This window comes from Notolabrus celidotus, chromosome 4 (genome assembly GCF_009762535.1).
Source record: "Notolabrus celidotus isolate fNotCel1 chromosome 4, fNotCel1.pri, whole genome shotgun sequence".
Taxonomy (NCBI): domain Eukaryota; kingdom Metazoa; phylum Chordata; class Actinopteri; order Labriformes; family Labridae; genus Notolabrus; species Notolabrus celidotus.
In genome coordinates, this window is record NC_048275.1 from 459,665 (window position 1) to 487,507 (window position 27,843).

A 27,843-nucleotide genomic window follows, 5' to 3' on the forward strand; every position below is an offset into this window, starting at 1 on the left:
AGTGGAGAATAATGCAGAACAACAGCAGTAAAATAAATATAGTGAAAGAAATAAAAGGGAAAGAGTTAAAAATAAGAACATAAATAGTTAAAGGGATGAAAACAAAGGTAGAGAGAAGTAAAGGTAAAATAAGTTGTCATATAGAGACAAACATTAAAACCCACAGAGACTTCAGACTCCTGGTGAGCGTGTTATTGGACTGAAGGAGGAAGATGGAGTAGAGAGATTATACACATGCACTGGGAGAACATTCAAACACTACAGGAACAGGTCTACAGAGAGCTCAGTGTCTCATGAGGACTCTGCGGAGGGGAGGAATGAACAAATGATGATGGTCCTAAAATTGATCCTTGAGGAACTCCACAGGTAAACACATCATGGTCAGAGAAAAGGTCTTTAATGATTATGAGAAGACTTCATCCACAAAGATGAGATGATGAGTGAGTGTTTCACTCCAGTCTGTTATCAAGCTAACCAGCTGTAGTCTGCTCATCTTTAAAAGAGGAGCTTTAAATGAACTCTTATTTGATGTAGTCAGATAAACAGACAGGATGGAATTTAGACTTTCATGAGGATATTTAATTTCTCCTTTAAACTGCACCGTGTCTGAATCCTCAAAGTGTAAAGATAGATGTATCTTATTCTGTCTCATCCTTCAAACACACAGTGGATGTGTGGGAACTGAGCCTGGAGCTCAGCAGAGAGAGGCGCTGTGAGATATGATGAGGGGGATCTGGATCTGGATCTGGATCATGGCTTCAGGAAGTTATTGGAAACGATGAAATGACATCATCAGTGTTTCAGGCTTTGTTTGGAGCGGCTCCTCCTGACCACGCCTTCCTGCCTGCTCCCTCATAAAGCAGCCGGCCTGTGTGTGTGCACCAGTTGAACTCCAGCCTCATTGTGGACAGCAGGTGCACTGCAGCCTCTCTGCACCTCTCTGCACCTCGCTGCTGCTGCTGCTGGAGAATGCACCGCTCGTCGCTTTACGCAGGGCTTCCTCTTCTGCACTTTTTTATATCCTGATCCATTCCACTCACAAAATGCCTTTTCCGCCGATCAGCCTCCACCAGCGGATCTCCTCTCCCGGCAGGGATCTCTTTGGGAAGAAGAAAGCCAGCGCAGTGCCTCCTCAGACTGAGCTCACCAGCAAACCCGGCAGGGAGAAAGCAGTGTCTGAAAAGGAGAAGCAGACCCTTTCCTGGACCTCTGCGAATTTAAGGACTTTGGGGCGAAAAGCCCCCCAGCAGGAAAAGAGCAAATGTGCATCTCAGAAAACCGGATCAGGCCAGGAGATCCAGGGAAAATGCTCCTGGTTGTCTGTGCCCAAACCTCAGGACTCATCGGAGGGGGTCAGGCGCTCCAGCTCCATGGACTCCTCCAGACACATCCACGGCAAAGAGGACGGCAAGAAGGAGATCCAATTCACCCTCAGCCTCACTCCTGAAGCCATCCTTGTCATCCAGAAGAGGAACTTAGAGAAACAGATGATGGCAAAGCAGCAGAAATGCTGCGCCTCCACTGACTTCAGACACCGGCGAGTTTTCCCCACCAAGAAGGCGCACGGAGGATCCAAGGGGTCCGTCCCTGCAGGCAGAGTGGAACACACCGAGCAGGACATCACTGCCATCGTGAAGATCTCTCTCCTCAATGATCAGTACAAATATGATGATGTGGAGTATGAGGAGGAGGACGGGGACGTGGACGAGACGGTCGTGAGGAAATGTAAAGAGTGGCTGAAAGGAGTGGAGAACGCGGCAGCTTTGGGCAAAGTGGACAAACTTTCTGCACTTCCACACCTGAAGGGCTGCTGACACCTCACGTGCCATCTCTGTGTGACAGCAGAGAGGAGAGGATGGAGGATGGAGGATGGTGCACAGTGCGCCCTGGTGATGGCCTGCTGCAGTCAGCTTCAGTTTGAGTCCTGACTGCTGCTCACACACCTCCAGAGAGATGAGGAGTTATCACCTGAAGAAGATGATCCTTTAAAGAGACAGTGAGTGAAGTCAAAAAGATGAGTTCATTTCTTTTGGAATAAAAAAGACATTTATCCTTGAAGTCTAAATTTGAAGCTGCTTCTCCTCAGTCAGCAGCGCCTCTCTCGGCGCACAGAGACTCTGCTCCTCCAGTTGAATGCCTCTCCTTTTTATTGATGAACTTTGAACTGAACACCTTTAGTATCTGGTCCTTTGCACATGGTTTTGTTTTCAGTGTGGCGCCGGTGGACTGGCGGAGAGGTGTGCGTAAAGGGACGTGAACCCGCTCCTTTGTGCTGGAGAACAATAAGCTGTCAACATCATGGCTCTCTCTCTCTCTCTGCGCGCTCCTGCTGCTGAAACCAAACTGACTGAGTCTCCTCTGATCAGAGGCTCTTATCCTTTGTAGGGATGTGATCAGTCATGTACAGTATTTAATATTTACTAAATATTTGTACTGTCTAATGTTTCCTCAGCTGATGATTTTATGCCATTTGAAGTAAACATGTTTTTCTAAATTTTCTAAGTGTCACTGACCCTTTAAATCTCTCAGAGCTGGTTTACCTCCTCACTTATTTTGTTGCATGATGCTTATTTGCAGTCATTTGGTTTTCACCCCCCTCCTCCAGTCAGACTGTATGTTAAAGGCTCTTTTTGTTCCCACCGTAGATACCTGGGGCCAGTCGGGTATTAGTGTTCTGTAAGCTTCTTAGATTTCCTGTTAAGCAGGGTTGACCAGAGTACTGCAGGGCCCAGGTGCATGATCCCTTCAGGAAATTACCTCCAGTCTGCTGTACTTGTGTCTTATTAAACCAAACAATGCACGCAGCTTCATGAGAGGAACGACAGCAACAAACATCAGAGAGAGGTTTTCACTCAAAGTGCCAGAATGTGCAATTTCATCTATTTCAGAGCGTGTGTACGAATCAGTACCAAAAACCATGTTTAGTCCTCTGATGGAAGCACATTAATTTACTGTCCAGGGAGGAAGAGCTGGACTGGAATGAACTGATTACATTAAAAACAAAAAAGAGTCTGCAGCCAAAAACAAATAAACCAAAGAGTCAGAATGAGAAATGAAGCCACACCGACATGTATCCAGGAAACAGGCTTTAAGTCCTCAGAGCTTATTTCAGGGGACCCAATGATTCCACTTTAGTCTGTATTTCAATCAATCCACTAATACAGTCCTTTATTGATTCTATTCACTCAACCTTTATGTGACCAGGAGAAACTCTGAGGTTAGAAATCTCTCTTTCAGGAGTGTCAGAGGCAGCAGCCATTCATACAAACACAATACAGGATAGATGATTATAAAACAAAGAATAACAAGCTGATCACAATCATGAATAACAGACAGATCATCAGCAGCCAGATGTGTCCCTTCAAGGTATTTAAAAACATCCAATGAGAGCAGATCTTTAAGTGGCCTGCAGCTCTCACTCTGTCCTCAGTCAGGGTGCAGAGTCCGCTCTAAACCATACACTGAAACTAGTTTGTGATTTATGTTGTGTCATTGTTTGGCTGCACCATGCTGACATAAGGTTTGTCTCAACTAGAGAAGTATAACATCCAAAATAACCAAGATACTGTTGCAGAAATGATGTCTGAACTGCACTGACCGATCAGTGTGAAGCTCTTTAGTTTAAGTCTCTGGTGTCTGATGAAATCCACACAGGTAATGAACTTCTGTAAAGTCCTGTTGATCCACTAACAGCAACATACGGGTGTATATCTGAAATATGACTAAGCTGAGGTGAACACACTGCTGACACGAAGCAGCCTGTAAACTCTGCTTCTCCTCAGAGTCATCCCTTCTTTAAAACAATGCACCACCTGGTCTTTCAGAGGACTCTACTCCTCCTCAGAGCTAGGTGTAAGACTGTAACTCATGCATACAGTGAAACTACTTCAGCTGGTGCAGCCTCGAGTGTTAACTCCATCCTGAATAAGAGATCACGATCAAACTGGGGTGCTGGTAGTCTGAGGGGTTAAACCACTCGTCCCATGAACAGAGGCGATAGTCCTCCAGCAGGCAGCCCGGGTCAGATCCATCCTGCAGCCCCTCTCCTGCATATGTGGTTTCCTGTGTTTCTGCAGCCAGCCTCTAGTGGACGATCCATGAACTGCAGTTTATAACACTTCAGCATGGGCTTCATATTTAGAGACCGGAGGTTGCTGCTTGGTTTGAACGTATGCATTGCAAGTCTTTTTGTAACAGGAGCAGCAGATTTAAACCCCAGTTCAGTTCTGACCTTTGGAACAGGGAGTAAGAAAAGTTCCTGGGACCACAGGTTAAAGGTTCCTGTACTCTTGTGTCTGATGTACAGTAGATTAGAAGGAAGGAGAACCTAAAGATTCTCCTTTTGGGGCTTTTTTTTTGCCTTTATTGGATAGGACAGCTGAAGAGAGACAGGAGATGTAGGGAGAGAGCGGGGGAAGACATGCAGGAAATGGTCACGGCCGGGAATCAAACCGGCGACCCCTGTGACGAGGACTGTAGCCTCTGTATGTGGGGCGCTTAGACCACCAGCGCCCCTAAAGATCTGTATCTTGAGAAAAAGGGCATTTGGGTGTAAATGAAACTCCCTGTGACTTCAGTTAGACCCTGATTCCTGAAGTGACATTGCTGAGAGTTCCTCCAAAAGTTCCTAGTCCCTGAGGAAAGTTCTTGCAGTGAAAACACATCTTTTATTGGTTCCTTGAGTTCATCATGTTCATTAAAGCAGTCATATAAAACTCTAAGGAACACGGTGTGAGCTTCAGGCACAGTTAAAATGTTCCAGCAGGGCTGCAGACACATTGGTACAGTGTGAAGGTGTCCTGCAGAACTCTCTGCATTGTTCTCTGTAACCTGGTAACCAGAGTTTACTCAGAGTTTGGAACACTGTAAAGCTGAGTGAGGAAACAAACATTTCAAACAAACCGGGACGTTTGGAAACCTGGACCTGGAAGGAAGCTTGGACGTTCGTCCTCAGGTAACCTTGTTGTTTGATATATTATGTATCCTGATATTCCTACATGTGATCAGTGACCTGTGCCTGTTTCCTCTAAAGGTTACCTTGACATGAGACCAGTTTGCAAAGACATCCATCAAACAACATGTCTACCTGCTGCAGGGGCTGCAGACATGCTGTCCTGTCAGAGAGGTATTTAACTCACCTCATGAGCACTCAGTGTTTAGTTTCCCTCAGGATAAGCATCAGGTATCAGACATGTTCCTAAGTTTAATTGTGCTGCAGTTGAGGATTTGTCAGATTTATGTCATGTGAGTAAACAAAGCACCGTGTCCATCTGGGATCACAGAGTGGTTTTTGTTTCTGCACGTTGCAGCCTGAGATCACGCCTGAGCCCGTACAGTGAGTACCAAGAACCCGTGTGGTTCTCTGCGGCCCCCATGGGGATATGATCTGCTGGCTCTGGGACTGAGAGTTGTGTAATCCTCTTCTATTGTGTCACTTCAATTGTTGCCTTGTTTGTGTGCCTCTCTCTCTGGTATCCATCGCTGTCTGACTGAGGCCTGACGCTGAGCTATTCACGACTCCTGGGGGTGAGAGCTGCGTCACTACGTCCAGAGTTTCTGAAATAGTTAGGAGAAAGTATTTAGAGGAGCTGGAGAGAGCTGAGTCGGTCTGCTTGGTTACGAGTGAAACACTCTCTCCAAACAGCCTTTGAGGTCTTTCTCTCTCTCTCTCTCTCTCTCTCTCTCTCTCTCTCTCTCTCTCTCTCTCTCTCTCTCTCTCTCTCTCTCTCTCTCTCTCTCTCTCTCTCTCTCTCTCTCTCCACACACTCTGCAGGTCTTTCTTCTCAGCTCTGTCTTTTCATCCTCTGCCACCAACTGCTCCTGTTTCCACCTGCAGCATCTCTTCTCCATGTTCTATTTCTGTCTGCAGTGTTTCTGATCATCCCATCCCATCTGCCTTTCTCCTTTTGGATCCAAAGTAAAGAGAGAAATAGAAACGCCTGCAGGCTTCTGTCCACCTCTCTGCAGAATCACGCTCTGTGTCTGGCAGGGTGACGTGTTCCAGCAGGACAGCTGTATTCTCCTCAGCTGATTTGTGTTGGCGGTGGGGAGCACAGATGGATGCTGCCTTGGCCCCGTCGCTGACACTTTGAACACAGCAGAGAGGGCACAGAACTGCAGGTCCCTTTTCACCGTGTGAGCGTCACTGTGGCAACAGAGCTGATAAATCCTTGTTTTCCTGCAGCTTTTGTCAGGACAGACAAAGCAGACACTTCCTGAACGCTCTCGGCTCATAAACTTTGGTTACGTCTTCATTCAGTGGCAGCCTGAGATCAAGTCATTTCCCAGAAACAAGGCGACCTCAGAGAGAAGGAGACAGATCAGAGAGCACAGGGCGGCCATTAAAACATGCTGCATCCTTTCTCTCCTGATGCTCCTCAGCTGTAATCTCACACCAGATAATCTGACTCAGTAAATAAAGACCTTTGACCTCATCTTTACGATCATCCTGAAGGACGCCTGACCTGCAGCAGGTATCAAGACTCAGGAAGGACATCAATCAATCTTTATTTGTACCTTATCTCAAGACGCTTTCACAAACAGAGCAGGTCTAGACCTCTCTATGTCACATTATGAACAGAGACCCAACACCAAGACCAGATCAGACTCAGTCTGACCCCACCTTAATCCACCATGAGCATTACACCTCACAGTATTTAGCTAGTTACAGAGGAGAGGACAAACTTCCTTTAACAGGCAGAAACCTCCAGCAGGACCAGACTCATGTTAGACACACATCTGCTGAGACCGTGTTGGAGAGAGGGATAGAGGGAGATGAAGAGAGAGAGAGATGATAGTGGGGAGACGGATAGTAGTAGTTGTAGCAGTTGGAGTCTGGACCACGTCCACAGCAGCAGAGATCCAGAGGAACCTACGAGACAAGGGAGCTCAGGGACTCCAGAAAGGTCTATGGTTAGTAACTTTAATGGGACAGGAAGAGTTAAAGTGAAGGATGAGGGGGAAGAGGGAAAGACAGGATCCCAGTGTGTCAGTCTAAGCCTATAGCAGCATAACTAAGACCTGGTCCAAGCCTGATCCAGCTCTAACTATAAGCTTTTTATCAAAAAGGAAAGTTTGGAGCTGACTCTTAAAAGTAGAAATAAACAAACAGATGTGGAGCAAAGATTCTCCGTCCACCCTGAAGCAGACCCTGACTCAGTCTGACACCAGCACAGGAACACAGAAAGTGCTGTCCAGGCGTGACCCGGGTCTCAGGTCCAGATCATTCGGCTCAGCTCAGGAAGAAGAGTCAGCTCCCAAACGGCTCCTCACTGAATCTGTGATCTGTTGTGATGTTTTGATCTGGGACTGATGTGTGTCAGGTCTTCTTTCTTTTCTTTCTTTCTTTCTTTAACCAGGTAAGAGACTCATTGAGATTTAAAACCTCTTTTTCAAGAGTGACCTGGCCAAGACGGCAGCACAAAATAGGTTACAACACACAACAAGCACACAAAACAGTGTCTTAAAGAGTCTTTAACTCATGAGAGGTCTTGAGTTTTAGACGGGACATGTCTGCAAACATAATCAGAGCTTCCCTGCAGAGAGAGCCTGATAGAAACATGTGTTCCTGTGTTTGTGTCTGGTCTCAGGATAAACACAGTTGATGGCAGCTCTTAGTGTTTGCATTCACAAACCACAAACAAAGAGAGGAGAGGAAGAAAACAACAACATGCAAATTTAAGCAAATGTGTCTTCAAGATGAAGAAACAGGGGATGAATGGTTTGTAATGTGGAGTAGTCTTCACTTGGACAACATTTCATACTTCCCCCTGAAATCTGCCCCAAAAAACTTCCACTGGTGACATCTGTGTGGTCCCAGGGCTCACCAGGATTAAACAGAGACACTGCCGCCCCGTGATATGCTCAGGGCAGATCATAGCTTTACAAAAATTGCTTTCTAGAGAAACGCTGCAGGAAATCAAGTCAGGGATTTGCAGGAGAGGAGGTGGGCACATTCCTCCTGCGTATCCTTCTTTTCTGAGAACACAATGTCAGGCTGTTGTGTGGGAGGATGCTTTTGGCAGACGAGAGGGATTACCAAAAATGAATTCTTTTTTTAATCTTCAGGCGAGCTGACTGACTCACTCCCACTGCATCTAAATCAGGGTTTTACTGTTGATCGGCAGGGGATGGAGTCAGAGGCAAGACCCGGAGGAAGAAAGCCACACCAAACCACGGTCCAGACCAGGACCAGGAGGCCGAGGCACGACTTCAGGCTAAGATGGAGCAGGTTGAAAAACACTGATGTCTCATTGAAACACTCTTTCTTTCCTGCCATCAACAGAGAGGAAGAACTCCTCCTGCTTTTTCCTCTTTATCTCCTGATCTCCATCATCACTCTGCTCTCTGCCTCCTCACTCACTCTGAGCTGTTTCTCTGTCTATCCTCCAGCGCCATCTAGAGGCTTACTGGAACATGCACCGTTTAAGAGACACTCTCAGTCGCCGGTATGCTGCCCTGCTGGAGGACAAAGTCAGCTCTCAGAGATCCCAGCAGAGATCTCAGCTGCTGCAGAGACGTGAGGCCGCCCGGGCAGAGTCAGAGGATCAGAATAAACAGGTACATTCATCTGTTTGACTTTAGTGTGAAAGTCTTTTCAATTTAATTGAGGTTGAATTGAAAGCCTTTATAGTACAAATGAGATTTGGGAGAGCTGCTCCTTTAAAGTGCACACACAATATATTATAACAACACAAGAGGTCGATGTTGTTGCACAAAGAAAAGAAAGAAAAGAAAGAAAACAAAGACAGGATATCAGTGCAGGGTGGTTGGATTAATAAATAAATGAATCATGAATATTGCACAGAGAGTGGAGGTGGTTATTGTACGGGGGAGTGTCATCAGGCCGGGTTATGTCAGTGCAGGTTTGAGTTGTGTATGGTGACCCCTTTGGGGGAGAAGCTGTCCCTTAGTCTGTTGGTTCTGGACCGTATAGACCTGTAGCGTCTGCCACAAAGCAACAGGTCAGAGAGGTGGAACCCGGGGTGAGTGGTGTCCTTCAGGATGTTCCTGGCTCTGCTGAGACAGCAGGAACTGTAGATGTCCCTCAGGGAGGGCAGAGGGCAGCCGATGATCTTCTGAGCTGTGTTAACCCTCTGGAACCTCTTCCGGTCGGCCTCAGTGCAGCTGGAGGACCACACCGTGACAGTGTGGGTCAGCAGGGTCTCAATGGAGGAACGACAGAAGGTCACCAGCAGCTGTGTGTTCAGATGTTCCATCCTGAGCACCCTCAGGAAGTGTAACCACTGCTGGGCCTTCTTTACCAACTGTGGTGTTCACAGACCAGGAGAGGTCTGCAGAGATGTGGACCCTCTCCACACATTCACCATTGATGTACAAGGGGGGAGGTAGTCCCACATGAAATATACTCAGACATACAAACCCCCCCCACTCAACAAGAGGACAGGAAGAACAACACATCACCTCTTCATGTATAGAAGACCCGGTCTGCCTCTGAGCCTCAGCCGCCCCACTTCAGGGACATGAGCTGTGAAATTAAAGATATGGACTCACTTCAGTGGGTTCAGTTCATTTCCTGAAGACTCTGGTTTTTCCCACAGACCCCTGTTAGGCTTCCACTCCTTCTGGGCTCAAATACACAACCCTGCAACACCTTCACTTCTCTCTTTACTCCTCAGGTGGCATGCAAATCAGAGCAACACATGCAGCTGCAACTCAATCCACTGAGCCTTTATGTCTTTAAGACAAGAACATGGCCTCCCTCTATCGGAGATGGTCTTCAGACACTTACCCTGACAGCTGGTGAGACAGACTGAGCAGGACAGAGGACATTACTCTGATTGCAGGCTGTATTCACCTTCATTAGATAGAGCAGCGTAAGAGAGACAGGAAGTGAGGGGAGTAGAGAGTGGAGGATGACATGAAGCAAAGGGTCAATGCTGGAAGTCAAGCTAGCAGACTTTAGCCTCTGTATGTATATGTGGTTTGTTCAGGTGTTCATAATCATGTAATCATGAAATCTGGTGTTTTATTTCAACATCACCGGAGTTTCAGCTTCTCCCTTCTGGCCGGAGGTATGGATACCCAAAGATAAGAAAACATCCTGCTAAAAACTCATTAAAGGCAATAACTCAGTTAAATAAGATGCACAAGGTGATCTAGTTTATTAAGGTTGTCTATAAGCACACCAATGTTATTTTATTTATTTGGATTTAAACTGTGATTGTTGTTTAAATTGGGCTAGCACTGACTACTACTGTGAAACAGCTACTATGAGTGGCCTGGATCATTTTGTTGTGTGTGTCTGATGTATCTTTGTGTTTTTTAAAGCTGTACCACAAATTACCTCTTGGAGGACATTAAAGTTTTCTAAACTAAACTAAACATAACTTCAGTAACCTGACAGTTCAACTGAACGGGAACTTTAAGATCAGTCATTGTAAACCTGCTGTACAGGTCATGTGAAAGACTCAGAGACTATTAGATTTTATTGTAAATATATTGGTTTCTTCTGCTGGTTGAACTTTATAAACATCAGGCTTTTATTATTATGGTCTTTGATATAGTTTAACTTTAGAAATAATTAGAATCAGACCTTTAAAATGCAGAATGTGGAAGTCCAAGGGGAAATAAAACTCTGTGAAATGAAATAAAACAATGTTTTTAGGTCAAATCTGGCACTGCCATAAACTCAGTGGCATTAAGGATTTATCAGAAGTGCTGCTGACATTTGTATATTTGTTGTTTATAAGACTCCCGTCCTCTCAGTCTCTAGTTGAATCCCTAAATTTGATCTGCTCTGTTCTGACAGTTTCAATCCGCCTCTGTCGCTGAGATCGACTTAGATTTTGACGCTCCGTCTGGTCTCTGTTCTGACCGGGTGTGAAAAGAGCAATAAGCTCCTGCATAGAGGGGGTCTAACGTGAGAGAGATCCTGTCTTATCTCCCCCTCCTGTAAAAGCCCAGCCTCTCCAGGAGGATGTAATTGTCCTCTCTAATGACTTGCACTTGGTGAGGGGACAAAGAGAGCTCAATAAAGGACTTTAGAGGCGCTGCAGGAGGAATCCTTTACTTCAAGCAGCTAAACAAATGAAAGTACGTGTTGTTTCCTCGGCTCAGATGGAGAGGCTCCGTCACAGACACAGAGGTGAGGCAGGACCAAAGCAGGCAGAGGCAGGGACACCTGCTGGGACCTAATTGGTCCTTGCAGCAGTTAATGGCTTCCTGTGGCTGTGTGTTTACTTCTCATTTGTTCTGTGTGCTCAGTTTCCCAGCTCCTGAAACTAGAAAGAATGTATTCCCACAGCTCCGTCTCTGACTGTCTGTCTCCTTCTCTTCTCCTCTCCTCTCCTCTCCTCTCCTCTCCTCTCCTCTCCTCTCCTCTCCTCTCCTCTCCTCTCCTCTCCTCTCCTCTCCTCTCCTCTCCTCTCCTCTCTCCTCTCCTCTCCTCTCCTCTCCTCTCCTCTCCTCTCCTCTCCTCTCCTCTCCTCTCCTCTCCTCTCCTCTCCTCTCCTCTTCTTCCCTCAGAAACAAAAGAAGTTGGTGTTCTCAAAGCTGCAGCACGATGACTCATACCTGAAGACCCTCCCCAAAAGCAGCTACTACCTGGTAGGGTTTTATCCTGGCACTGAAAGAAATGTGGAAAAGACAGTCAGAAAGAAAGTAAAAGCACTTTTCACAGACATGAATCAAAAAGAGATCTACATGGACAAACTGCACTGAAGTATTATAAAGAAAGGTGAGACGGCCACATGAGCCAAGGGGGTAAAACCTCCCCATAGGAAAAGAAATGTAGAGAGGAGATCTCAAAGTGTTTCATTTCTGTCTCCCAGACAACAAGGAGATCTGTTTGAAAGCTAAATGAGACGATAGCTTATGTCTCCTGTTTCTCATTCTTGCCTCCAGATAAAAGTTGTAAAAAGTCTCAGCTTAGTCTCCCTTTAGTTCCAAAGGAGATCTGGTCTGAGTCTGAAATGGTTCTCAGGTATTCCTCAGGTGTTGTGACTCCTTTGAGCTCAGGTGGAGAAATCAGGGAGCTCTCTCAGTCTAACCTCATCCATTAGTTTTAGTCCGACTCAGTTTTTGTGTCTCAAGCTGAGATGCTCAGATGGAGCAAAGAAAGAGCCTGAGCTCATCTTTCCATCAACATTTATAGAGCCCTGCAAAATTAAGATTACAATGGAATTATCCACAAAGTTACAATCCTCATTAAAACATGTGAACCACTTCAGATCAGGACTTTAGATGTGAACTGATCTCTTCTTTGACTTCACAGTCTGGTCCTTCCTTTACAAGTCTGTGTGGAACAAAACCACTTCACAAAGATTTAGTGGATTTGAGAGAAACTGCAACAGATAGAGATTTCATCCCAGGTCTGACCGACGGTTTATTTCAAATATGGGCCGCAAATGGGCCGACCGGATTTAGCCAGATTATTATAATTAAAGGGGCAGATTCTGTGGGCGCTGGTGGCCTAGCGGTCTAAGCGCCCCACATACAGAAGCTACAGTCCTCGTCACAGGGGTAGCGGGTTCGATTCCCGGCTAGTCGACCATTTCCTGCATGTCTTCCCCCGCTCACTGCTCCCCACATTACCTGTCTCCCTTCAGCTGTCCTGATAAATAAAGGCAAAAAATATATTTAAAAAAGAGAAGAAAATCAGCCATTAATGAGATCTCTCATTTAAGACTCAAATAAGACTCATGTCATGGTCTCAACTATTTCTCCTGGTGAATTTTAGGAGAAACTAATGAGAAGAATTGAAACTTGAATGAGGCTGAAGGGAGAATCTCAGTTTTGTCTCCAGAGACTGAGAAGAGAAAACCTTGAGCAGTAAAATGTTCCTCTGGGTCAAGACAGCCTCTTGATTTTAAAAAACATTGAAACAAACAGTTCTTTAAGAACACGTCATTTTAAACTAATCTTAAATGAAGTGACGTGTTTCCTAAAGCAGAGTTTTTTCAAGCTTCCAATCACGTCTCTCTGAAAGAAGCTGAGCTACATTAAAAGTTTCCAAAGGAGAAAACTAGTTTGTTTAACTGGAGCTTCTTTAAAAAAGAATTCACTGCAGAAAGTAAAGATTACCTCGGCAACAAACCTGTGGTACAAATCTAAAAGTACAGACAAGTGAAGTCAGCTGATTTGACTGACTTGAATCCTGACAAAGTTTAAAGCTCCTGTGAGGAACGTTCAGTTTGTGTTGATCTTTGTATCAATGAGGACAAAGTGGTCTCCCCTGATGTTGTCCTCTCATCCTGCTCTCTTTCAGAAATGTTGGAACATGTGAAAAATATTCAGCAGAAATAACATGTTTTCAGCCTGGTGGACAAAAAGAGAAAAGTCTAAAGAGCTCATTTGTACACCTGCTCACTCTCACAGGGGGTGAATTCTTGTTTTATATATACATGTGATTTTTTTTAAAGATATTAAGGTTACGGGTTTTCATCCTGTGTCTTCCCTCAGTTTGACAGACAAAGTTCTCTGTCTCTGTGTTCCTCCTCTGAGATCTTTGACCTCCAGAGGCAGTTGGCAGAGCGTGGACACCTTCAAACCCACCGGGACTTGGAGGACTTTTATGGACGCTTCCAGTACGGAGGTCACCCGTCAGAGCTGCAGAGAAGTCTGGAGGAAGTCAGGAGAAGGGGTGAAGTCAGAGTTTGATATACATCCTTCTTTTTAGAGCTATGATGATCAAACTGGAGATGTGACTGTGTGGTGTGTTGACTTTATATTAACAGTGCTGGAGAGCAGACCTGCAGCAGATTTGGAGAGATCAGTACCAGGTCTCTGCCCGACTGAAGACCAGAGAGAAGAGGACGACAGTTCTAACTCCAGGTGAAGACGACTCTCTGTGTTCTCTTTTTGTTCCACATTTCAAAGATCCAAAGAGATCCCCGGATTGTGGCGGCCCACTAATGTATATATATTTGAACACATGCAGTATATTCACATGTTTTGGTCTTAACACTGCAAAAACTCCAAATCTTACCAAGTGAAATATTCTCATGTTTAGTCTAAATGTCTTCTCCCTCTTGATTTAAGATAAATTTACTGAACAAGGAACATTTGAGAGAGATAGAGGGACTTGTTTTAAGACATCTTGAATATCTTGTTCAGTCAAACAGTCATGAAATGATCTTGTTTTGAGTTTTAATTTAGAAGAAATAAGGTTTATTTAACATTTCAGACATTTTTCAAGCTGATATCTTATTTGTAGAAGATGGATAATCTTGATTTAAGACAAACCCTTTACTTGATTTAAGGAAATGACTTTTATTTGGAGGATCTATCAGAAAACAGATCCACTGATAAAAGAAAGAAAGAAAGAGAAGTTGTTTTTAAGGGTGGGTTTCAGCTTTCAGACACTGTTTCTTTAAATTACTTCTAAATTCTAAATGAATGAGCTGCTGCAACAAGCAGCCACTCCAACGGCGCTTAGCAACAGTGAGTGTGTGACAAGAAAACTATGAGGTCATAGGGATTTACTAGGAGCAACATCAAAGGCAGATCTCCTTGTGATGTCATATTAGTAAAGGGTTTCAAACATTGTAAACCAAGCCTCAAACCCTCAGCAGTTCACAGATCCAACCTGAGACAAGCGGTCAGCAAGGCTCGTGACTTTAAACTGGTCTACATTCAAGACACCAACTAACCCCAAGATTACATATGGACAACAAGAGGAACTCAGAGTCCCTGAGCAGGGCTGAAACCATGGACAAGGAGACGGAGGCTGAGGTGATGCTCAACAAGATTAGAGAGCTCAAAGATCTTGTTGAGATTAAGGACAAGCAGCTGAGGGATGAAAGGCTGAAGGCTGACATCAAGCTGCAAAAGAAGATGGTGGTGTCTCACAACCTCCAGACAAGCCTGGACGAGGCCCAACAGGAGAGGGATGAGATGGCAGAGAGGTTGAGGAGAAAGGAGCAGGAAGACATGAGGAGGGAGAACGACACCGACGTGCAGCTGGAGGATTTAAAGAACCAGCTGCAGGCTGAAAGACTGAGGTCTGACACCCTGCAGAAGGAACAGGAGGAATTTAGGAAGGAGGTAAAAGAAAAAAACAGCAGAGACCTGAAGCAGGTTCGGAATATGAAGATGGAGAAAGATTCCCTGGATTCCATTATTGCATCTCAGGACATCAAACTGAAAAATAAGATGGTGTCGTCTCGCTACCTGCAGACAAGCCTGGACGAGGCCAAACAGGAGCGTGATGAGATGGCAGAGAGGTTGAGGAGAAAGGAGCAGGAGATGGTAGACTTGAGAGTAGGGTCCAACACCGACGTGCAGCTGGAGGACCTGAAGAACCAGCTGCAGGCTGAAAGGCTGAGGGCTGACACCCTCCAGAAGGAAAAGGAGAACTTTATGCAAGAACGCCTCCCTGGAGGACAAGAGAGAGCCAGCAGAGACCTGAAGCAGGTTCAGAATCTGGAGGTGAAGGGACTTTCTCCAGAGGCGAAGGCCCTGCAGATGAAAGATCTCAAGATTAAAGAGCTGGAGGAGCTAATTGCTCGGGAACAGCATCAGCAAAAGAATACTGTGATGACTCGCTACCTCCAGACAAGCCTGGAGGAGGCCAAACAGGAGAGGGATGAGATGGCCCAGAGGTTGAGGAGAAAGGAGCAGGAGATGGTAGACTTGAGAGTAGGGTCCAACACCAACGAGCTGGAGGAATTAAAGAACCAGCTGCAGGCTGAAAGACTGAAGTCTGACACCCTCCAGAAAGAACAGGAGGATTTTAGAAAGGAGGTAAAAGAAAAAGCCAGCAGAGACCTGAAGCAGGTTCAGAATATGAAGATGGAGAAAGATTCCCTGGATTCCATTATTGCATCTCAGGACATCAAACTGAAAAATAAGATGGTGTCGTCTCGCTACCTGCAGACAAGCCTGGACGAGGCCAAACAGGAGCGGGATGAGATGGCAGAGAGGTTGAGGAGAAAGGAGCAGGAGATGGTAGACTTGAGAGTAGGGTCCAACACCGACGTGCAGCTGGAGGACCTAAAGAACCAGCTGCAGGCTGAAAGGCTGAGGGCTGACACCCTCCAGAAGGAAAAGGAGAACTTTATGCAAGAACGCCCCCCTGGAGGACAAGAGAGAGCCAGCAGAGACCTGAAGCAGGTTCAGAATCTGGAGGTGAAGGGACTTTCTCCAGAGGCGAAGGCCCTGCAGATGAAAGATCTCAAGATTAAAGAGCTGGAGGAGCTAATTGCTCGGGAACAGCATCAGAAAAAGAATAATGTGATGACTCGCTACCTCCAGACAAGCCTGGAGGAGGCCAAACAGGAGAGGGATGAGATGGCCCAGAGGTTGAGGAGAAAGGAGCAGGAGATGGTAGACTTGAGAGTAGGGTCCAACACCAACGAGCTGGAGGAATTAAAGAACCAGCTGCAGGCTGAAAGACTGAAGTCTGACACCCTCCAGAAAGAACAGGAGGATTTTAGAAAGGAGGTAAAAGAAAAAGCCAGCAGAGACCTGAAGCAGGTTCAGAATATGAAGATGGAGAAAGATTCCCTGGATTCCATTATTGCATCTCAGGACATCAAGCTGAAAAATACGATGGTGTTGTCTCGCAACCTGCAGACAAGCCTGGACGAGGCCAAACAGGAGCGGGATGAGATGGCCCAGAGGTTGAGGAGACAGGATCAGGAGATGGTAGACTTGAGAGTAGGGTCCAACACCGACGTGCAGCTGGAGGACCTAAAGAACCAGCTGCAGGCTGAAAGACTGAGGGCTGACACCCTCCAGAAGGAAAAGGAGGACTTTAAGCAAGAACGCCCCCCTGTAGGACAAGAAAAAGCCAGCAGAGACCTGAAGCAGGTTCAGAAACTGGAGGTGAAGGGACTTTCTCCAGAGGCGAAGGCCCTGCAGATGAAAGATATTAAGATTAAAGAGCTGGAGGAGCTTGTTGCTAAGGAACAGCATCAGCAAAATAATAATGTGATGACTCGCTACCTCCAGACAAGCCTGGAGGAGGCCAAACAGGAGAGGGATGAGATGGCCAGGGTGATGAGGAAGGATCAGGAGCACTTCAGGAGGAAGACCAACACCGACGTGCAGAGAGAGAACCTGGATCTGGACGGCAAGCTAGCCTCAAGCAGAGCATTACAGGAGAACAAGATTAAAGAGCTCCAACATCTTGTCGAGTCCTTAAAGAACCAGCTGCAGGCTGAAAGGCTGAGGGCTGACACCCTCCAGAGAGAACAGGAGGACTTTAGGCGGGAGGTTCAACAGAAAGCCAGCAGAGACCTGAAGCAGGTTCAGAATCTGGAGGAGGAGAAACGTTCCCTGAAGCAGGAGGTGAAGGCCCTGCGAATGAAAAATGAGAGCAGGATTCAAGAGCTTGAGGAGCTTATTCCATCTCAGGTCACCCAGCTACAAGATCAGGTGAAGGTCAGTCAGGCTCTTCGGGAGGAGGTGAAGGACCTGCAAGAAGAGGTCTCAAGCAGAGCATCGCAGGGTACCAACAGGATTAAAGAGCTTCAAGATCTTATTGAGTCCTCAAACGACCAGCTGCAGGCTGAAAGGCTGGAAGTGAAGTCTAGACTCGTTGAGATGGAGAACGTGTCTTTGTGGAGGAGGTTTAAAAAGGCCATCACTCCTGACAGTCGCCGCCAATACAAACATCTGAGAATGCAGTGGCAGACCCGCAGACCATCTATTCCCTGAATCCCCCACAACGTAACCAGACTGTAAGGAGCCATCAGGCAGACACAGAGTAACATGTTCCTCTGTGTCTGCACGGGTTTACTCCGGGTTCTCCGGTTTCTTCCCATCATAATCAACTTTGAAAAAAAACCCTTTAGAATAGTAAAAAATGCATCAAGTCTAAAAAATATCAATAAAAAAAAAAACAACTTTAACATTAAATTCTTAGAATGAAAGTTATTTCTTTAAAGTTGGATTCCTGCGTGTCTGATTCAGTTGTTAGTAGAGAGAGTGGAAAGGTTTTAATCTATCACTTTATTTCCTATTATTCCATCTGATATCATTTTCATGGTGTTACTTAACAATGTTAAAAATGAGTGTTTGTTTTATTAGCCTACCATCACTTATTCACTCTCCTTATTTCAAGAACAAGATGGTCTTAACCCTGGAGAAGTGCTGCTATAATACAACTCAGATTAAGGTGAATATATCTCAGATGAAGAACATGAAATGTATTAGTGCAGAAATATATTTTTGAGTGAATAAATATTAATTGTTATCATTGCAGTCTTATTCTGAGACACTAAGCTTTAACATACTGGTACAATATTACTTAAAATGAGTTTTCCCTGCTAATTTTAAGATCACAGTTTTCTAAATATTACGTCTTATTTTAAGAAATCTTACCAAGAACATTTTCACTTCTTCTATTGGCAGATTGTTTTTTGCTTATTTCAAGTTGAAAGTATTGTGAAATACGTTTTTTGTCTTGTTTTTGGAGGGGCATTTTTCCTCGTGTGTTGGGTCAGCAGGGAGACTCAGTCTCTGTTTGCCTTATAGAACAAACAGCAGCAGCTCTGGAGGTTTGTTTATCATGGACCCTCCTGCAGCAGAGAGACCATCACTCACGTAGAAGTGAGATGACCAAACACGGCGTGACCTCAGTGTTGTGGAAACTCACCTCCTCTGATGCTCGCTGATTCTCTGACAAACATCAGCCAGGGGAAGATGTCGTCATAATGTCCTCTGGAGAAGAGGTACAGGGATCGGGCCGGTGGTGTCACTTCATGCCGGCGCTGTGAGCAGATGTTGAGTAGTTTGGAGAGTTTGTTCTCTCTCAGACTGTTTAATACTCTGAGGGCCTGTCAGACTCTGTAGTCTGCTTCAGATGCTCTACTTTACTTTAAACTTTAGATAACTCTGATTCGGAGTTCATGCTCTTGAAATTCCACCATTGAATGTGTTTCTTAGAGAACCTGGAGAGCATGAAGATCTCTGACTGACTGATTCTTTGAGAAAACCTGGCCTTCCTGTGATCGTCTCTTTACATCAACACCAAGAACATGTCCAAACTCAAAGATGACTGATTATCAGAATTATTAAGTTTTGGTTATTACTTTAACTCTGGGTCCTCATGTTGAAGTTTTCACCCTCTCACCTCACCCTGATGTCCTCAGTGTTCACATGTTGTGAACATGTAACAGGTCAGTGTGGCTGTTGTTGGCGTTGTTGTTAATTAGGGCTGAACTCAGTTTAGAAGCAGCATGTATGATGTTAATATCAGGCTGCTATACATCCACTCCAAGGCTTTAACAGTTCAGTCAGAAGGCAAGTGAAGCCCTGAGCTGACAGATCCTCCATCAGTGTGAAATCTCTCCTCTCTATGTACAAACACACAGCCCCTCCCTCCATCCCTCCCTGCAACTCCCTGCACCTCCCTGCACCTACCTCCCCCTCCCTGCAACTCCCTCCATCCCTCCCTGCAACTCCCTGCACCTCCCTGCAACTCCCTGCACCTCCCTGCAACTCCCTGCACCTCCCTGCAACTCCCTGCACCTCCCTGCACCTACCTCCCCCTCCCTGCAACTCCCTCCATCCCTCCCTCCAACTCCCTGCACCTCCCTGCAACTCCCTACACCTCCCTGCACCTACCTCCCCCTCCCTGCAACTCCCTCCATCCCTCCCTCCAACTCCCTGCACCTCCCTGCACCTCCCTCCATCCCTCCCTGCACCTCCCTCCATCCCTCCCTCCATCTCCCTCCACCTCCCTCCCTCCCTCCACCTCCCACCCTCCCTCCACCTCCCTGCACCTCCCTCCCTCCCTCCCTCCACCTCCCTGCACCTCCCTCCACCTCCCTCCACCTCCCTCCCCCTCCCTCCTCCACCTCCCTCCACCTCCCTCCCTCCACCTCCCTCCACCTCCCTCCCCCTCCCTCCCTCCACCTCCTGCCACCTCCCTCCCTGCACCTCCCTGCAACTCCCTGCACCTCGCTGCACCTACCTCCCCCTCCCTGAACCTCCCTCCATCCCTCCCTCCATCTCCCTCCACCTCCCTCCACCTCCCTCCCCCTCCCTCCCTCCCTCCCTCCACCTCCACCTCCCTCCCTCCACCTCCCTGCACCTCCCTCCCTCCCTCCACCTCCGTGCACCTCTCTCCACCTCCCTGCACCTCCCTCCCTCCCTCCCTCCCTCCCTCCACCTCCGTGCACCTCTCTCCACCTCCCTGCACCTCCCTCCATCTCCCTCCCTCCCTCCCTCCCTCCCTCCACCTCCCTCCCTGCACCTTCCTGCACCTCCCTCCCTCCCTCCTTGCACCTTCCTGCACCTCCCTCCATCCCTCCCTCCCTCCTTCCACCTCCCTGCACGGGCACATTCCCCACATCCATAACAAATACCCAAAATAAAAGCAATTAAATCTGCAGCCAGGATCTGGAGTCTGCAGAGTCCGGACTGTGTTTGTGTTTTGAAGTTCCAGGCCAGATCCTCCAATCTGTCCGGCTCTGTGGATATTTTTATCTTTGTTATTAGCTGCTGTGATTTATCGGACAGTTGGGGCAGTAATTTTCTATCTTTGAGGCCATCTGGTCATCGTCTCTTCAACATGTTGAATTTCACAAGTGTGCAAAATTACTTTGACCAGAACATACCATTTCTATTACTATACATTTACTCCAATGAGGGGGAAAGGGCTGAAGACAGGGCGGGTGTGGGGGGCTTTTATTTTGTAGGAACCTGCTGGGCAACATGAGTAGGCAAGGCAAGGCAACTTTATTTATATAGAACATTTCATACAAGAGGGCAACTCAATGTGCTTTACATGAACACATTCAGACAAGCATAAAAGAACAGAATTAAAAAGACAAATATAATAAAACAGAAAATGAACATTAGAAATATATTAAACATTCAATGTTAATTTAAAGTGAGTTAAAATAATCTAAGATAGGAAGGCAGTGGTAAATAAAAAGGTCTTAGTCTTTGATTTAAAGAGGTGAGAGTTGGAGCAGACCTGCAGCTTTCAGGGAGTGTGTTCCAGATATGTGGGGCATAATGACTAAACGCTGCTTCACCATGTTTCCTTCTGACTCTAGGGACTGAAAGCAGACCAGGACCTGAGGACCTCAGAGGTCCAGGTGGTTCATACAGTAGTAGCAGATCAGCCTAAACCATTCAGGTCTTTATAAACCATCAGCAGGATTTTAAAGTCTATTCTCTGATAGACAGGAAGCCAGTGTAGAGATCTAAGAACTGGAGTGATGTGGTCTACTTTGTTGGTCCTTGTTAGGACTCGAGCAGCAGCATTCTGTATGAGCTGCAGTCCTCTGATGGACTTTAGGGAGTCCTGTAAAGACCCCGTTACAGTAGTCTAGTCTGCTAAAGAGAAACACATGGAGGAGTTTTTCTGCATCCTGCTGAGACATGAGTCCTTTAATCCTTGATATATTCTGAAGGTGATAGTAGGCGGACTTTGTAATGGTCTTAATGTGGCTGCTGAAATGAAGGTCTGAGTCTAAGACTACACCAAGGTTTCTGGCTTGGTTTGAACATTTCATCTGTGCAGATTGGAGCTGAGCAGTAACCTTTAACCTTTCTTCCTCCAAAAACAATCATTTCAGTTTCTTCTTTGTTGAACTGAAGAAAGTTCTGACTCATCCAGTCAATTAACTCTGACAATAACCTCAGGGATTATAATCCCAAATTAACCTTCTACCACTTCTACTTATAAGATGACAACTGAAACAACTACACATCAACAATCCTCATGTTAGTTATTATACTTTGAATCATATCATTTGATCAAATTGTTGTATGACTATCAGAATACTAGATTAGTCACAGAGGGGAATACAGGGATCTTTCTGACGCGCTGACTCCAAGGGAGGAAACATGAAGCCATTACTGCAATTTGAGTGTTCTATTTAACCTACTTGATAAACATAAATTCAAACATATATTTCATGGAGGTAGGCTTGCAGAATTTGACTATGTGGTGGTAAGAAGTTTCAGCGGTCAACAGAAATAGCAGCACCCTGCCTCCTCTCTCCCTGCACCAGGCAAAACAGATTCACAGGCAGTGCAGGTGCTATTCATTAGGCAATCAGTGACACACACACACACCCACACAGACACACACACCCACACAGACACACCCACACAGACACACACACCCACACAGACACACACACCCACACTCCAAGTGAACAGTGGGAAACCTTTCCCTGCCTCTACACAAATCTTAAAAGTTATAAGGAGCTCTGACACTGTTCAATAACATGTAAATAACAACAGAAGGTGAAGGGTTGAAAAAGTAAATACAATCTTATATTTAGAATCGACTGCATGCAGAGACCTCTCCTCTGTGACCTGTCGACACGTCAGCTCTAATATTGCACATGTATGAGTTGACATCGTCGCTCCTTCACCTGCACAGCTGCTGGGGTTTGTACGGCTCTGTTACCTGCTGCACGGCTCTGTGAGTAAACGCTGCCTCGTTCAGGAGGGCCTCCACACAGACAGTTTGCACCCAGCAGACAAAGTGTGTTGTCACCGGGGTGTGCAGTGTTACCGGGTGTGATCTGCAGCACACTATGGCGACTCTTGAAAAGTAGCACTCCATTAGCAATATATTAACAACTCGACATTTAGTGTGCACGACAAGGAGGCGAGTTCAGCAGATAATAAAGATGTTTATAAGCAGACAACTTTCAGTCATTACCCAGGAGGTGAACGCATGATTCATGCAACTGTCTTTTGTTCTTCCAGATATAAATATAGCTCATTTTTTAATTTGTGTTTGCATGAAGGTTATCAAACCAAGAGTCTGCTTCAGAGGAGAGTCCAGCTGAGGAGATCTTCTGCAGCAACAAGGAGAAGGACGGACGTGAGCCAGTGTTTCCTGAGGTTAGTGTCAAAAACCACAGGAGCAGTAATCCCACTTAACAAGAGCAGAGAGGGGCAAACACACCTGGAGCAGAGATCACATGACGGCCCACACAGAAACAACACAAGTGACCGTATGTCTCTGCACGACCTAAAACACCAAACAGACCGTCAGCTCAGAGACTGAGTATTTAATATCAATATTTTAACACCTGGTTTGATTCCAGGGAAGAGGTTCACGGGTAAAGACAGAGACAGTGAGAACCCTGAGGATGAGGTTATGCTCAGGTGCTGAGGTGAGCACATATGAACAAACACACAGGACTCATTTTTCTCTCACCTCAGTGTCAAAGCTGTCCCGAGCAAACAGACGACGAGCCGGCAGCAGGGAGAGCCGGGGAAGGCAAACAGTGGTCAGACAGGACCGGTCAAAACCAGCAGGCATGCAGGAGGAAGACTCACCACAGCTCAGATCCTCTGCTGCAGGAGAGGCCTGTCACTGCTGCTGACAGCATGTCCATCCGGGGTTCAGATTAGAGGTGTGTGTGGCAGATCCAGATATGGACCTGAGGGTGTCCATCCAGGGTTCAGGTTAAAGGTGTGGGGGGCAGACCCAGATATGGACCTGAGGGTGTCCATCCGGGGTTCAGGTTAAAGGTGTGTGTGGCAGATCCAGATATGGACCTGAGGGTGTCCATCCAGGGTTCAGGTTAAAGGTGTGGGGGGCAGACCCAGATATGGACCTGAGGGTGTCCATCCGGGGTTCAGGTTAAAGGTGTGGGGGGCAGACCCAGATATGGACCTGAGGGTGTCCATCCAGGGTTCAGGTTAAAGGTGTGGGGGGCAGACCCAGATATGGACCTGAGGGTGTCCATCCAGGGTTCAGGTTAAAGGTGTGGGGGGCAGACCCAGATATGGACCTGAGGGTGTCCATCCGGGGTTCAGGTTAAAGGTGTGGGGGGCAGACCCAGATATGGACCTGAGGGTGTCCATCCGGGGTTCAGGTTAAAGGTGTGGGGGGCAGACCCAGATATGGACCTGAGGGTGTCCATCCGGGGTTCAGGTTAAAGGTGTGGGGGGCAGACCCAGATATGGACCTGAGGGTGTCCATCCGGGGTTCAGGTTAAAGGTGTGGGGGGCAGACCCAGATATGGACCTGAGGGTGTCCATCCGGGGTTCAGGTTAAAGGTTTGATATGGACCTGAGCTGTAGGACAGGAGAAGATTACCAGAGAAGGCACAATGACAGAAACTCTTAACTCCAGTTGGAGGTCAAAGTTGAGGTACTGATTGATACCATGGCAACCACAGAAATTCTGGGCAGTGCAGACTCTGGCTGCAGTACGGTTTGAAGCCAAAAAACCCCGTTGTACGGTTTTGCATTTGAACTGTGTTTTTTGGCTTTTGGCGGAGCAACGCCGTCTATTTTATATCCAGTCTATGCTCGTTAACTACAGCTTCACTTTGTAACTGTGGGCTGTTTTAAAGGTTACCACTGGGGGCGCTGTTGGCCTAGTGGTCTAAATGCACCCATATGCAGAGGCTGTGGCCATCATCGCAGAGGTTGCAGGTTGGATTCATGTCCTCCCCCCGCTCTCTGCTCCCCACGTTTCCTGTCTCTCCTCAGCTGTCCCGTGCATTAAAGATTGAAAATAAAATATAACTTTAAAAAATAAAAGTTACCACAGAGCTTCATTTGATTTCAGTACGATCTAACAGAAAGACTTAAAACTAACCAGTCTTATTGAAATGAAATGAAACATTCAGTATGGGAACCTGTTCCAACCAGAGAGACTCTGATGTTAAAGTTTCTAATCCCAGTCAGGACTCACCGTACAAACACATGCAGCAATAAAGACCTGAAGTCTTACAGAGTGGATTTCCCCACCATGCTAGGTTGAAGCTGGTGTTAAGGTGATAAATTATAATTTTAGGATAAAATATCCAGCACATCACATGTTTTTAAAATGGTTAGTAGGAAAACAGAGTGTGAAAAAACCCCGTACTGCTCCTTTAAGTAGAGACAGACCTGAAGGACTCCTCTGAAGGTATGTGAGCTGCTCCTGGGTCTCTCTCTCTGAGGACAGACAGAGATCTGGCCCACAGGATTGTTTGGTATCGATCAATCACATGAATTTACAGTGCTGCTGTCCCACATCAGGAAGTGGTCTAGTGTGACAGTGAGCGCTGCGTGGGGTGTTAGAGGAGGAGACAGAGGCGCCAAATGGGACACTAGTACTGTGGGAAATGACACCGTCTGTGACACCTCTGAGTTTTACACCACGGCTACCCCGGCTCGTATCTGAGGGGGGAGGCCTCTGCTTCTTAAATCACTGACTGATTCATGAACGAGGAAATGAGAGATGATTGTAATATCTGCCACCTGCAGATCAAAGCTCCCATGTTTGCAACGCTGCAGCCTGACTTCATGAAGACCTTCCAGAACAAGATGCCGGATCTGGTAAGTGAGTTAATAATGTGGTCTTCATTAGTAACAACAGGAAGAAGTACTGGTGTTTACATCTTCCTCTCGGTCCAGGTTCTCCCTGAGATTCCAAAGAAGAGCAGGAGAGCAGAGGTCTACATGAGGAGGCTGAGAGAGATGCATGATCTGTGTTTGAGCCACATGGCTTCCTCTCAAAGATTGGTAATGAGCAAAGACATAAAGAGCTTTCTCTCCTGAAGTAAAGTTCAGTGAAAGAGGAGACAGATCAGAAGCAGGAGTCTCTCTCTGCTGATCCTCCTCCTTAAACTGAGCCGGGTTTGTTTTTCTCTGCTTGCTGTGAACTCTGATCCAGACTGTTGGACAGAGAGACAGACTCCCTGAGCTGGCAGGAGGAGCGAGGAGGAGACCAAGGTCTGGTTAGTAACACAAACCATCCACAACACAACACAACACAACAGCACAGAGCTCTATGGAAGCTGACACCTAGCTGTCACAACCTATCTGTTTTTAACCTTCATGTTTCTTTGGGAGACGCCATGGCAACAGCTCGCAGCGGGTAAAACCGCCATCATCATCCTGCGGTTATTCATCCGCTTCATTATTTGAGTTATTGTTTGAGTTGCTGTTTTTCCACAGACACTTCCAGGTGTTGACTCCAAACAAGAGACAACAAGCCAAACCCTGCAGCCGCCTCTCTGCTCTCTGAAACCACCGCAGAGCGTCCAGAGAGAGAGATCTGCATCCCCCAAACAGCTGAGCAGAAAGACCTCGTCCAGGTGCTTCACACTGTCCCTCTGCTGCTTTGGAACATTTCTGCAAAATGTGTCTGATGTTTCACATTTCACTTCAAAAAAAGTGACATTTCCTCATGAAATGTGAGGAGAAACTGAGTTCTTATTGGACTTTAGTGCCAGCAGTGGTCACAGAGTGCAGCATGCCTACAACACAGTGCAGACAAAGTGACAATTCACACATCAGTGCATGAAACAAAAATGGGACGCCTTTAATTCTTGGACAGCAGAGACCGGCTGTGTGCAAGATGTAAATGCTGGGAGTCCTAACTTTGCTGCACCTTAACATGAGTTTATAAGTAAAGGTGAAATAACAGTCCCTCCACATCATGCAGATCAATGCTTCTACAGATTCAATCATTTAAACATGTGTGTCATGTCCATGGCCACTTTCTCAAAGACTGCCATGATAATGATAATAATAATAATCTTTATTTCTATAACAAAGTTACAAAGTGATTCACAGAAAAACACAAATAAACAATAATAATACATTTAAATAAATAAAGGAACTCCAAAGAACTAGAACACATGACATGAAGAGTAAATTAACATGTTTACATCGTCATGAAGGCTTTTTAAAAAAGATATTTTAAGAAGTGATTTAAAATTTACATTCAGAAGCAGCTGGCCTTATTTCAGCGGGTCGTTCCACAGTTTAGGAGCCCGGACTGAAGAAGCCCAAAAAGCCCTTAGACTACAAACAGTAGCTTTGGTTTCTCTCTTTCCTTTTTTCATTTTATTAAGTTTGACTTTATTTTTATTTATTTTTTAATCTTTTTATGGAGCCTTTTTAACATCTGGTAAGGGGCTATAGATGTAAACTAGCCTTTTGATTAACTCTGGCATATTTACAAAAATGTGAATTAATATGCACGCTCCTTTAAAATCAATCAATACATAAATAAATAAAGGACTTGTTTTCTCCATATGATGGATTACATGACATATAAAGACTCAATGAACCTCTCACTGTTTCATCCACACAGACACTCACAGCTCTGATGTTAAAGTGTTGGTTTGTATAAATGTGCTCAAACATTTTCCAATGATAACAAAGAGTCACATTTTAAAAATGTTGAGCACAAAAAACAAACTTATTGAGAAAGCTTGTTTGAAAAATCCAAACATGTAATTTAATGTATTATTTTCTTGGAGACAGAAGAAGTCTGAGGTTCACCTGTCACATGATGTTTCCTCAGCAGACCTCTCTCCTCTCAGACTTCACTTCATGACTCAGCATGGAGCCGTGAGACTCCTGCTCCTCTATCCATGGAAGATTTATGTTTGTTAAAGCATGTGGAGGTAAAATCATTCCTGAAGTTCACCTTGTTTTTGTAAAGATGGAGATTTTTTAAATCTAATTGTGTTCTCTCTCTTTCTTCAGGTCGTTGGCTGTGAAGTAAAGTTTTGGAGGAACTACACTGAAATCACAGATTACTGAAGATGAATTTACTCTGATGCCTTCAGAGCTTCTTCACCTGTTTATAAAACTAACAGCTGTTCTAAATAATTTACCCCCCATCTGCAGTTAGATTATTAAAGGGGACATATCACGCTTTTTTCATCAACATATCTTGGTCTAAGAGGTCCCCAAAACATGTCTTTAAAGTTTATGCTCAAAAAAACACTTTGAAATCAGATTTTGGCATGCCTGAAAAACCCTCTTATTCATTCCTCATCAGAACAGTCTGTTTTCTCTCTGACCACGCCCCCTCAGGAAGTGGATGTGCCTCGGCTCTCCAGCACATTGATCTAATGTTTACATGTTGGCTGAATATACACGGCTGCTCAGAGATCGCGTTACTTCAACCCTCTGAATCTGATCCTGACGGAGAGGCGCCTG

General features: G+C 45.9%; 3 protein-coding genes across 3 annotated transcripts; all 3 read left to right on the forward strand.

Annotated features, from left to right (window-relative positions):
• prr18 (proline rich 18) lies at positions 1–2,499 on the forward strand. Its single transcript, XM_034682497.1, has one exon. The coding sequence runs from the start codon at positions 1,044–1,046 to the stop codon at positions 1,812–1,814; it is 771 nt and encodes a 256-aa protein (XP_034538388.1). The 5' UTR covers positions 1–1,043; the 3' UTR covers positions 1,815–2,499.
• A 4,380-nt stretch (positions 2,500–6,879) lies between these two features.
• On the forward strand, positions 6,880–27,535 carry si:ch211-130h14.4. The gene is made up of 13 exons (XM_034682499.1): positions 6,880–6,912; positions 8,127–8,230; positions 8,392–8,559; positions 11,488–11,568; positions 13,423–13,603; positions 13,698–13,794; positions 22,686–22,782; positions 25,150–25,221; positions 25,300–25,403; positions 25,559–25,622; positions 25,843–25,982; positions 27,200–27,302; positions 27,385–27,535. The coding sequence occupies exons 2-13, from the start codon at positions 8,222–8,224 to the stop codon at positions 27,439–27,441; spliced, it is 1,173 nt and encodes a 390-aa protein (XP_034538390.1). The 5' UTR covers positions 6,880–6,912; positions 8,127–8,221; the 3' UTR covers positions 27,442–27,535.
• LOC117811987 (calponin homology domain-containing protein DDB_G0272472-like) lies at positions 14,494–17,816 on the forward strand. Its single transcript, XM_034682498.1, has one exon. It carries the CDS (start codon positions 14,626–14,628, stop codon positions 17,620–17,622), a length of 2,997 nt encoding a protein of 998 aa, XP_034538389.1. The 5' UTR covers positions 14,494–14,625; the 3' UTR covers positions 17,623–17,816.
• Positions 27,536–27,843: the final 308 nt, after the last annotated feature.

Excerpts from the sequence above, each read along its gene's own strand:
- prr18 (XM_034682497.1), top strand. The coding sequence starts at position 1,044 with ATGCCTTTTCCGCCGATCAGCCTCCACCAGCGGATCTCCTCTCCCGGC.
- LOC117811987 (XM_034682498.1), top strand. The coding sequence starts at position 14,626 with ATGGACAACAAGAGGAACTCAGAGTCCCTGAGCAGGGCTGAAACCATG.
- si:ch211-130h14.4 (XM_034682499.1), top strand. Across the intron at positions 8,560-11,487 it reads CAGAGGATCAGAATAAACAG|AAACAAAAGAAGTTGGTGTT; the intron begins GTACATTCATCT and ends TTCTTCCCTCAG. Across the intron at positions 27,303-27,384 it reads GTTTGTTAAAGCATGTGGAG|GTCGTTGGCTGTGAAGTAAA; the intron begins GTAAAATCATTC and ends CTCTTTCTTCAG.